Source organism: Montipora capricornis, chromosome 5 (genome assembly GCF_036669925.1).
Source record: "Montipora capricornis isolate CH-2021 chromosome 5, ASM3666992v2, whole genome shotgun sequence".
Lineage (NCBI taxonomy): Eukaryota > Metazoa > Cnidaria > Anthozoa > Scleractinia > Acroporidae > Montipora > Montipora capricornis.
In genome coordinates this window covers 17,289,789-17,302,288 of record NC_090887.1, presented here as the reverse complement: position 1 = coordinate 17,302,288, position 12,500 = coordinate 17,289,789, and the positions used below count along the sequence as shown (strand labels likewise).

Here is a 12,500-nt window from a genome sequence, read left to right as displayed (position 1 = left end):
ACTTTCGAGTTACACGAAATTCAGTCATGGTGCGCAATGACTTTTCGGCGAATGTGGGCATTTAAACTGGAAGAATAATCCACAGCACAACAAGTTCTAATCTAGCGACAGTTAAAGGATGTACTGATACTCAGTTAGGGTGGCGTACATGTAGGACGCAAATGAGACAAAAGCAACATGCGCAAACTCAGACCTTCAGCTATGACTACGAGTTTTCTGTACTGAGTACGCGCATTACGTTTAAAGAACGAAAATTTTTGAAATGCGCGTGCTCAGAACTGAGAACTCGTAAGTCCAATCTGATGGTCGCTAGTAACACCTTTTGACACAACAACTGTTGTTTGTGAAAGTGCTTGTGTAAAACGTGTAAACCAGCTCTTATCGCCAGCTGACATTGTACCTGCTATTCGTATTGTTATCCTGGTCAAGGTCCTCTGATTGTCGTAGAAGGGAGTCAAAATCATGCCGGTATCGCTCAAAATTCCTTTGAAAATCCTTAAAGCAAACGAAAGTTGTTATTAGCATCAGAGACTAAAAATGAAAGCAACAAATAGACCTTATTCATAAATGGCGGTCACATTTATAATTCTTTTGTCCACGTGCAAATTAGCCTACCAAGCCTCATTTTAGAGCAAGAATTCTTTTGAATTCACTGTATGGTATCGAGGCTTGGTAGGTTAATTTGCACTTCGACAAAAGAATTATAAATTGGCCGCCATTTATGAATAAGGTCTATAAGTATAGGAAATAGTATGAATGCGAGTCGTTTCTTGATTCATGGGTATGAGATTTTTTTTTTTTGAATTTTCAAAAATTTTTATTAGCTATTATATTTATTGGTCATTGACTAATCAGAAACGCGATATTATTTTGAGTATATAATAAATAAACCCTAATCCCCCAACCGCAACCCTTTACTCCACAATAGCCCTTTTCACGGTTAGTTTTTCTCATTTGCATTACAATATAATGTAGCATGTATGTGAGGCAATTTCAGGCTATTTTGTAGTTTTAACCTGAAATTGCCTCGCATCCAGGGTACATTACATTGTAATGCAAATGAGAAAAAACTAACCGTGAAAAGGGCTATTAGCCAGTAGCAAAAATATCATAATACTCTTTATTTGTCCTTCCAAAATTTTGCAAAGGAATTGTTTTTTTTTCTCTTGGGAGTTACTTTGGTCCCAAGAGAAACTCAGTGGAAACAAAGCTTACGCAAAAATTTGGAGGGACAAACAAAGAGTATTAATTATGGTATTTTTGATATTGGCTAATAAAAGGAAGCAAAATAATATAAAACAAACAACATATATATGTAATATGTAACATAAAACAAACAAGAGACAAGAATTTCCTCTGCTTACCAGACTTAACATTAACGTTGTAAGAATTCAAAACAGGGATCGTTAGGATAACTCCCTCGAATCTCATCACGGATACGAATAATCGAGATCACGTGACTTAGGATAAGAAAGAATTGATATATTTGGGCAGAGGCTGGTATTTTTCGTTACCTCTACTCTCTCAAGATCCACAGCTGTGTCAGTCTCATCAAAAGTTGTCTTATCGGTGGCGCCCAGAACAGTTTCCAGAACAGAACGAATTTTGACATGCCCTTGGTCAAATTCTTTCTGCCTTTTGATGGTCCTTTTGTTGTCGTCAATTGCTTTTGTTAGTCCTCCCCTAAATTCTGTGAACCGTTTTTCTAGTGGTGTAACCTGATCTTTCAGTTCTTGGAATTCCTTCTGAGGTAAAACCTCACGCTTCCCATCCAAATCGCTACGTAAGGATTCAAGTCTGCTATGAGACTCTTCAAGATCTTCAAATAATTCCTAAACAAAAAAACAAATATGGTATTGAATAATAGAATACCACGCGCAAAACAGACAGACCAAGAAAAGACCACTCTTCCATTTAACAATAATTGTTGTCATTTTCATTGGGTAAAACATTTGCTCATTCAGTTTTTGAAATGAATCAACCACTGGAACGAAAGCACTCCTTTAAAGCAATGATGTCGTCGTCGTAAACGACAAGAAATACTTCACAACGTAAACTTTGAACAATAAGGAGCCGCTTTCTTACATTGTCAACGAGCGTATTTGAAAGGGTAAGTTAGGCCACTCTTGGAAAACACCTACTGATCACCGGTGAAGGCAGTTGATGGCGAAACTGTCCCTCATCTTGAAACCTGGGCAGTGTTCATAATCTCGGCTCGGACTACTCAAAATTGGTATTACTGTATTAACCAACAAACAAAACAAGAATGCACGGCAAATACAAAAATTGAAGCTCGACTGGCAAATTAATGTAATATTAACATCTAAAATACTCCAGGTGATTTTAGAATATATCTGACCTGCGCAATGGACATAAATAAAAGCCGCAGCTAGAAAGATCATAGCAGTTAGATAGGCAAGGAAGCCTGAAAATTGTAAGGCTCGAACGACTGCTCCAAATGGGGTTAATTTTCTCATCTAACCACGACGATCTTTCTAATTTACATTCAATACTTCGTGTGTTACAAAACGCGACTCAAAAGTGAGAAAAACCTGCCTGGAGTTGATCCAGTCTCTCTGCGCTTTCCATTTCACTTCTATCATTAGCCTTTAATTCAGCCATATCAAGCCTGGCCACTAAGCTCTGTATGGTTTCTTGAAGTTGGGTGAATCCTTGAGTGGCTGAAATAAGCCTACGAACACCAATAATAATTTAGAAACAAACATCTAAGAGGATAAAAGAGACTTGCGTATGCAAGAACATGCAATAAAGCCACTGTAAGAAACACTCAGGTAGAAGCACATGACCTTAAAACCTGTAACTTGCAACTCTTTTCCTTGGAACAAAGATGGGGATTTTAGGATACCAATTTTATGCCCAAATATGGACAAAAATAAGATCGAAGCGGCACGAGCGGGAAAATGCGCCAGCTACGTTACATCTAAATAAGGAAATTTTGGACTAAAAAGCTCCAGCTCTGAACCAGAGTTGAAGGCTTCAAAGGTCAAGAGCTTCTGGTTGAAAGCAGTAAGGGCATTCCTTACCCCTACAATACCACATTTTTTAGAAAGGGAATAAACTAGTTGTTGACAATGCAAATCCAAATATTGAAGCTTTTGTTAACTATTGTCTGAGGATTGCAACGACTTCTCCAGATCTACTTTCTAATTCTAAACTTCTTTCTCACCAGGTAGTTTTCTAAGCGATATACATTACGAAGGTAAACTGCACAAATGGACCTCTGTCATAATGGCGGCCAAACAAAATATTCTTTTGCTTTAATGCTAGTAAGCCTTTCTAGCCGCGCTACGACGAGCAAATTTCAAAAGAATTTTTGCTTCAAAATGAGGGCAGTAGGTCTAATCAACATAAATACAAAAGAATGTAACGGAGGTCGCCATTTATGAAAGTGGTTCACAGGAGAATTCCCTTTCCCTTCCCGACAACTGGAGATCGCGACGCCTTAAGAGTAACCGTGCCCCAAAAGAAATGAGGAATATTTACTCTTCATATTTAGTTTGCAGCTGTCCCTGAAGCGAAGAAAACTCTTGGTTGACATGATTTCTCAGGGGGGTGATGTGAGTACCAAAAGAAGGAACCTTCCGTCGGAGAGAGTCTGCAGTGGTATTGATTGAAGTGAGCCAATCATGATGAAGATTAAGGTCTTGCTGCATTTGCTGAAATTAACAACAACAAGAACAACAACTCTTAATTAAAGATAGTCTCCCTTTCATAAAGCCAGCAGGAATCAACTAAATTTTTCCACTGCCACCGAAAATTCAAAAAACCAAATCACCTGACAAACTGACAATTGTTGCAGCTGCTGAGATAGTGGGGCGTCGACTGTCACAGTCTCATTCAACACATCTGCTTGATTCTTAAGCCACTCAAGTAACTCGGAACACGACTTCTCAAACCTCTGCCACTTCAATGTAATGTCTTCCAGTTCCTTGTCTTTCTTGATGAGACGTGTAGAGACCAAGTTGAACCGCTCAGAGAGTGCAGTCATCTCATCGGTCAATCGCTTGGAAGCATCAGGGTCGCTGTTTTGGGCCCAGTCTGTCGCGAGTTCAGTCATTTCCTGAATTCTGCCGTTTATCTCGTTCATGTCTTCTTGCAGCGCCTTGAAACATCAATGAACATGGTACATTACAATATATCCATTCCTACTTTTCTGACCAGTTTCGATTGTTAAGGAGCACGCTTTTAGGATAAGGGTTAGAACTTTCGTATGCTGCTACATGTAATACTGAAGAACAAGGTTATCAATTGAGTCTGTTGGTGAAACTACTTGCTATACAACACGAATATTTAAAAGTTAAAAACACTCTAAAATACCATCGTTACATGCACTTAGAGCGGTTATAAAATGAGTGTCGTAAAACCAAAACCAAAGTAATTACTCTGGCCAATCAAAAAGCACGGAGACAATCCAGTAAACTTGTGTTGGCTAAGAAATTGCCTTTATTAACCATCGGTTAAATTTAGATGCCATCTTACTTTCAGCTGTTCAGCTTGAGTCTTCAGTTCTGGAATGTTTCCGGCAATAGTTATTCCCAGCTTCTGCTCAATATCATTCAGCGTGTTATTGATGTATTCTAAAGAGGCATCGTACTGCTTACACGCCTGAACAGAGCTCTCCAGCCACGTCTCATACTCGTCAATTTTTGTAATCAACTCCGACCATCTTTCCTCCACTCCCTCGATTGTCTCTTGTACTTCTTGTTGGTCAAACGCTTCATCGCCGCGTAAACGCCGTGCTGCTACAAGAACTGTTTCTACTGCTTCCTGTTGTGTGACCATGAAGCCTTTCATTGCCTATACAGGGATTGAAGGACACTGCGTGAAAAAGTCTAAGTTGCATTTCAATAGGCCATTTCCGAGTTCATGTCTGCCTCTTCTTGAAAGCGAGTCTAAGTGCGAAGTTTTTGTGATGGTAATTAGTTCTACTTTACATATGAATGAAAACTAATTTTCATAACAAAAACTTCGCACTTAGACTCGCTTTGAAGAGGAGGCAGACATGAACTCGGAAATGGCCTATTTATGTAATATTTGCAAAAGCGATGACGTCATCATCATTGCAACATTCAAGTAAACAGAGAACTTCAGCAGGGAACACGGCAAAGTCAAGGAAAACGTCGTTTAAATATATAAATTAGCGATATAATACGCACTTCGCGCCAGTTTGTTCCCCAAGTTCTCGTTCACGTCAGTCGTATTACGTGGGAGACGCATCCTGAGATTGTATTGGTATGAATAAGCTTAACGTAAGACTGAGAAACGTATGTTGTTGTAAATTCATCCCTTTTTTCGTTTTCCGGAATGAATATACTGTAGGTAACGACGCAGGTGCCACTTGAAATCTCGTTGCCCTTGCCGTTCTAAAAGCCTTGACGTTCTAAAAGGCTTAATCGTCCCGAAAATGGACAAGGATCTCATGGATATAAACACCAACCATAACTCTAAAAAAATGACCATTCTAAATCAGTTTATAGAACTAAATATTGCTATAGCAATAACATAAACGAAAGTTTAGACCTGATCACTGAAATGGGCTCTTAAACGAGAGTTTAACCTGGGGGACTCGTGGTGGGTATATCCATGAGATCTTTCCCCGAAAACGTGAAGACAACTTTCGGCTCCCAATGCGACATTTTTTTCGACTTATACTACTTCTGCAGCGTTACTCTTTTAATACTTACGCATCCAGAAGTGATTAAATTACTAAAAACAATAAAAAGGGCCTTACCACAGCTTGAAATTTATCCTTTGGTATTTCGGATTCACTTTTTAAATTATTTGCCGCTCCACATTGTCATTAATTAAGAGCTAGAGGTTCGATAAACGCGAACTATTGGTTGTAAATATGTTGCTATGGTGATACAGTTTAGCCCCAGCATTGTCCCAACAATAGGCCATTTCCGAGTTTAAGTCTGCCTCATCTTCAAAGCGAGTCTAAGTGCGAAGATTTTCTTATGAAAATTAGTTCTTAATCATATGAAAAGTAGAACTAATTACCATCACAAAAACTTCGCACTTAGACTCGCTTTGAAGAGGAGGCAGACATGAACTGGCCTATTCGCCTTTGATTTAACTACCTTAACGTCTTCCAAAGCAATCTCAAATTCTCTCTGAGTAACAATCCTCTGGAATCTGTTCAAAGCTTCTTCTTTCTGTCCGAACCATTCATTGATATTTCTTAGCTCAGTATAAAGCTTCTGAAAGTCAGCCCAGCGATTCAGAGCGTATTTCAACAGCTCCTCTCTGTCAGACAAAAGAGCGACCAGTTCCGTTTTCTGCGCGTTAAGACTCTGTACACCGTCAACCACACGAGCGATTGATGAATTCCGTCGTTCACCGAGAGACCGGTCGAGTCTTGTGTTAAGGTTATCCAGGATTCGCTGCCTGTTGTCAAGTTCCTGCCTTATAACCTGGTTCGACAATAAAAGACAACAATTATTTGAGCCCTGTCACCACTTAAACAAATGGTTTTCAGGATCAGCAACGCCTGATGAATGATTACACCACCAATGTAATGATTTGACTTGCGTCCTGTCTCAAAAATTAAAGGCACTTTTATCAAGCGTTGTTTACTTATCAGTTCTCTAAACTCTAAGAATTCCACTTAGACAAACACTGTAGTATGTTCCCGATAAAACAGTTACCGTCTCTTACATTATACTTTCGCATTTGTTCTTGAGCATCTTCAAAAGAGGCACTACTAAGCACCAAAACAGGTTTCTGTACTGTGTTCCTGGCACCTTCAAACCACTCCTCCAGCAGCTCTACATCCCCAATGCACCTTGCTAATAACAGATCTGACTGTGCTCCGAGCAATTCCTCTTCGCGGTCTTCCAGTAATGAACACAGGTCACACCAGTTTGTATCAAGTGAGGCTTGACTCTCTTCCAAATCTTCGATATTTCCTCGCGCTTCCTGTTCCAGTTGAGATGCAATCTGGTCAAGTCGTTCCTTGATTGACTTATGACTTTCGACTTCTCTTTGATAATGCTAAAGACGAGCAAACAGAGGGTCCGAAATAAGGGTCATTCCACGACTATTCAATATTCATTCCCATGATTAAAAGAAAAAAAAATTGCATGCTTGACAATACACTTTAACAACAACAAACATCTTGTTCAAGCCGGTATTTTTCAGGCTTTTTATAGTCACTTTTGAAAGAATTTAGTATTTAAATACATCATAGGCAGAATGTGATGTAAATTGAGAACTAAACCCTAAATACGCGATGTAGGCGATCTTCGCTACGTTTGCTTGAATATGTAGACAATTCGAGAAAAAAACTCCATAATTCAGAGTTTAGTGAAGAAAGTAAAGCGAATTTATTTTCGTGATAGAGAAGGGTGGAAAAAGACCTACACAGCAAAACTTTCAAATGGTCGTGCGAAGTAGGTGACGGGTTGGACCAAAGTACTCGGCGGTCTATCGCCGGTAGCCACCTTCTATTGAAACCACTGTAGTCACTCGTGTTGTTTTGAAAGTTCTCAAATTGCACTCGCCTACAACTCATGCAATTTTGACAACTTTTAAAACATTACTTGTGCCCATAAACCACGAATTGCGCTCGCGTTCATTTCCTATAAATATAATCAACTTACTCTCAAATGCTCCAACTGCCCTTCCACCATATCTAAGCTGTCATCAGAGATGATATTTCTGATAAGCCCCAGTACAGAGCTGAGCCAGTCCAGCATGTCATCCATACCAGTCTGATATTCTCGCCACAATTGCAGCGTTCGCTCAAGACGCTGACGCTCCCCCCGGATCTCCTGACGGAGAGCGCGCCACCTTTCCCGAAACTGGTTTAGAGATGCCTGGACGTCTGCGTTTGCTATAGAGACGTGAAGAAATGGATAGCTATTCTAACGATAAATGAATGAAGGGGTAGTTTCTACAGAAACTGTGGTGCTGCGTCGGTGGTGAAGTAGTATACAAAAATTTGGTTTATCAACGGAGTTGATAATGTAAATTGGCCACCGTACAGAGATTCTAAAAGCTGACGTTTCGAGCGTTAGCCCTTCGTCAGAGCGAATCCAAATTTTAGAATCTCTGTACGGTGGCCAATTTACATTATCAACTCCGTTGATAAACCAACTTTTTGTATTCTAACGATAATTGAGAGATTTAGCAACACGTTCACGTAAAACGCGAACGGCAAAAGTGACCACGTGACCATGATTTTGCCGCCATTTTCCACGTTTGCCGGCTGCCGCTTCTACGTGAAAGTAGACATTTTCGCGTTTGCAGTTGTTTCCAGAAAAAAATACCCCACAACCATTTTCCGGTAGGCCAAAGGAGGACAAATTAGGTGTCGTGGTTATAGATAGTTAATAACTGACTCCTTGCCGCAATTTTCTTCATGAACTCTCGTTGACTCTCCGCTGTTGATTGACAAAACAGCTTCATCGCAACTATCAAACTTAACTATCAAACTTTGGCGGATAAAGATTTTCATTTTATATAGCGTCTTTTTCTACAAACAATGTTCAAAAAGACTCCGAGTTTTCTTTGCTTTTTAGTAATTAAATACTCCAGTTACGGTTGCCGTGGGTCACGCGAAGCAACCTTCACAACCTTCTTTCTATTTTACGTGAAACGTGAAACGTGAAACGGCAAGCTAACGTTCGTCGTTTTACGTAAACGTGATGCTAATAAAGAACCGTGCAATTACCCATCAGCCTTCAGAGGGCTCTTACCTGTCGCGGTCAGCACCTGCTCGGCTTCATACACCAATCCGTCCTTACTCGGTTGGCGTTCGGAAAATTTTCGGTCCACTTCACGGTATTTTATTAATTTCATAAACACAGCGTCAATGTTATTCTCGGGCATCTCTCTGGCAACGGTGAACGATTTTTGAATCATGTTGTCCATCCAATTGTTAAACTTTCTTGCAGACTCTTCAAAGGACTGCCATTGAATCAACACCGATTGGAAATATTCGGCATTCTCTTCGCAAACTTCGCACATGCTGTCAGCAATCTTCGTAACATCTTCGTACTTCGGGCTCCCAACATTACTGTCCAGACCATCTGCGCCTTGTGCTGCGTACTGTCGCATCATGTCCACTTTAGATTTGTGGCTCTGAACGCTGCGACAAAATACCTAGAGAAGAAAACAATGGAGATAACGACAAAGAAGGAAGCAGAAGAGAGTCACAAAAATGCCATTTTAAAAAAACTGAAAAATAAATCGCACTCTTTGTTGATAAGATTGATCTTTACACAGATTGACTGTACCTGAAACTGTTTTAACCTATCCTTCAATGCTTCCATTGTGGGAGGCAAGTTCTCATCACTAACAAGTTCGTGAAACGCTTTCTCCTGGGAGGTCAACCACTCAGAAAACTCCCTAAGTTCCTCTTCATACTGATTCATCTTAGTCTTGGGGGATTTCTTATCCCCGCTGGGAGGTGTCTTCAATTCCCGCACAGGAGACTCACGCACAGGAGTCGTCGGTTTGCTACTTGGAGTACTTGGAGTACTTGGTTTTTTCTCCTCCCCAGGGGATGAAGCCAACACTGGATGTTCCCTTTCGGGAATGATTGCTTCCACCACAGAAACTTTGGAAGGCGCTTGAGGCTCTGAAGCTATGACACCTAATGCTCTCAGTTTCCGTTTCCTACTCTCTAATACCGCTCGTATTCTATGCCACCTTTTGTTGAGGTCTGACAGACGTGCCTTCTTGTGTGGACTGGCGCCCTTAGAAGACTCTTCATTCAAGAAATCATGAAGAGAGTCTTGAACCACAGAGTGGCTTTGCAGAAACTGTTGACAGAAGAATGAAAAGATATCTACTAAACAAAACAATTCAGTTGGTTCAGTTAATTTCGAAGCGAAAAATATTTAATCAATTTATGTATCTCATGGACACGAATACGAAGCAATGCTGCAGTCTGTCTCCCGTAAAAGAGCAAAGACAATGAATAAAATAATAGATGTTGATATTGGGTCTTAGAGATTTCAGCATCAGTAACGAAACATACCTCAAAGTATACTAACTCCATTTCTTGCTCATCCTCATTAAAAGGACCCAGATCTTTTACAAATTCTTCCACGTCACCAATAAGCTGACACCAATCCTGTAGCTTTCCCTCAAAGTCCCGTCGATAGAGCAGAGCAGTTTCCACCTTCACCATTTTTTCTAGCGCTGACCGCAATTCCTGTTGTCTAGTTAAGACCAGCTTTGTTACGCCTTTCATTAAGCTGTTTAGATCCGAAACGTGCTGACTCAGATCTTTGTCATCTCTTGCAGGTGAAGAAAGACGACGGGAAGCAGAATCCAAATTTTTCTTGGATTTTGTGAGGTTCTTTATTAGGCCCTTTCAAGAAAATAAAAAAGAAACCCAATTCAGTTTTCAAATGGCACTAAAACATTAGATATGTATACGTTGCGGTAATTGCTTTGATAAGGAAAACACGACAGTTTTCAGTTTGAATGATACAGATTACACGAAATGATCCTGCGGAAATTGTCAGTTTAACAGATATGTTTGGGTAGATAGGTCTACCACCTTCAGTGTGAATAGGAGATAAATTGCCGCTGCAATACGAATAGATTTTCAAAAACTATGACAAGAATTAGGATGATTTCTAATACAGTGGAACCTCCGGTTGCGACCACCTCTCGTTGGCGACCACCTCTCCTCTGCGACCACTTTTCCAAAATACCAAAAGTGTCCAACTAAAATAACTATATTTGGAACCTCTTGTAAACGACCACCTCTCGTAGGAGACCGCGACCACTTTTAGAGCTAATAGTTTGAAGTGCAACCACTTGACAGGTAATAGAGCGGAAATTGGATCGTAAGGCGTTGTAACATAATCGCATTCCTCGGTAGCACAAGAGAAGGAAATTTCTCAATGGGAAGAACCGGATTTTTGTCTGGAAATCAAATTTCTGCATGAATAAAACATGCACATACACTGGATTCTATCAGTCGTAAAAGAGACGACCTTAAATGATTTCTAACTACAGAAAATTAGGACTCTTTTCCTGATTGTTCTCTCAAAAACTCTGTTTTCACTTGAACACCTCGCACGATCGTACGACAAACCAATACAAGACGTACGGACTCTTCTGAGATTCAATTTGTATTCAATTCGTGAGACTTGTTCCGTTCGTAGTCTGTCAGAGGCGAACCATGATACTATGAATAAATACTTTGGAAAACTCAAATATTTTTGTGACTACTATAAGTTATAAAGTGGGTTTAGATGGGAATGGGGGTATGGGGGAAGTCTCTGCAGTTATCATAATTATGTTAATGAAGCACAATTTAGACTCAATGGCTGCGGTCGCACTGAGCGAGTTAACCAGGTTAAATTTTAAATTACTCGGTTAAAAAAACCGTAAACTTAACCCGGTTAACCCGCCTTAAACTACCCAGTGAGGTGGTTTAAAAATACCTAACCCGGTTAAGAAAAAGTGTTGTTTTTGCGTTAATTTGCTTAACACCGAAGAGACGCGGTCGCATTCCTAAATGTTTTAAACCGGTTCTTTTCAATTAACTAAATGGATATAACCCGCTTCAGTACCCTAGGGCGGCCGCAGTCAATATGGTCTAAGCTCTCTTAAGCGACCACCTAAGCTTGAAATTTTGAGTGGACGGTTCGACTGTAGTAATAAATAAGCAGCCAAGTGGGAAACCAAACAGTTTCACGCTACTCCGGTTTAAATGCAACGTCTTGAATCGTAACTTTTTAAAGTTGCATTCATTTTTAGCCGGAGAAGTATGAAACTATCTTTTCTAGACAAATGTTTCCTCGAAAATCCATCTCGTCGTAAAATACTTTCTCGTACAAATCCGAGTTTTCTAGTTTCCTAGTTTTTGTTCTTTCCTAGTCCTGCACATCACATTATGTAAAACTTGTGATGTATCTGGTCTATGGGACGCTGTCTATCTACTAACCTGTAGTCGCGTTAACTGTTCTTGGTAGCTCATCAAATCTCCATCCAACACAACTTCGGTGACTGCGCTTTCCTCAACACACGCCAGCTCTTCAAATAACTCGTGCAGTTCGATCTGTTTCTTCAATTCGTCGTCATCAGATCGGTCTTCATCGCCTTCATCGTCTTTTGCCAAAAGAACACCTTTTCGCCTTCTACAAACACCGTCTTCGTCGCATGTTGGAGTAAGATAAAGCGACCTCAAGAAGGGAAAATTCTCAGTGAAAGCCGTAACTTCCAGTTGTCGATCACTCTCTAGGTTTTGGGTTTGTTCCTGAACGCATCGCTCAAGCACTTCTTGCTTGGCTGACGCTCTCAGCTGGACTTCCTTCCAAATCGAATTAACCTAAAAATCAAGTACCGTGCTCAGTTAAACAAGTATAGATCCACAATAGACCTCTCTAGCTTGTACGTTTTGTTTTCCCATTTCAGACCACGTGATGTTCTGAAGGGAATTTTCCTTTTGTTTTTTCATAAGTTATGCGTACATATTCACGTGCATAGGACGACATTTGAAAGAAAGTTTTCCC

At 40.2% G+C, this 12,500-nt stretch overlaps 1 protein-coding gene across 2 annotated transcripts in view; it reads right to left on the bottom strand.

Annotated features, from left to right (window-relative positions):
- LOC138049711 (nesprin-1-like) overlaps positions 1–12,500 on the bottom strand; it is a 97,758-nt gene that overhangs the window by 11,423 nt on the left and 73,835 nt on the right. For both annotated transcript variants that reach the window (XM_068896114.1, XM_068896115.1), the window contains exons 51-63: positions 11,933–12,316; positions 10,007–10,342; positions 9,261–9,788; positions 8,721–9,126; positions 7,623–7,855; positions 6,679–7,014; positions 6,102–6,434; positions 4,501–4,818; positions 3,797–4,123; positions 3,505–3,677; positions 2,557–2,692; positions 1,515–1,832; positions 401–495 (exon numbers count right to left, since the gene is read on the bottom strand). In XM_068896114.1, the coding sequence (XP_068752215.1) occupies positions 401–495; positions 1,515–1,832; positions 2,557–2,692; positions 3,505–3,677; positions 3,797–4,123; positions 4,501–4,818; positions 6,102–6,434; positions 6,679–7,014; positions 7,623–7,855; positions 8,721–9,126; positions 9,261–9,788; positions 10,007–10,342; positions 11,933–12,316 (3,923 nt within the window). The remainder of the gene's footprint in view (positions 1–400; positions 496–1,514; positions 1,833–2,556; positions 2,693–3,504; positions 3,678–3,796; positions 4,124–4,500; positions 4,819–6,101; positions 6,435–6,678; positions 7,015–7,622; positions 7,856–8,720; positions 9,127–9,260; positions 9,789–10,006; positions 10,343–11,932; positions 12,317–12,500) is intronic.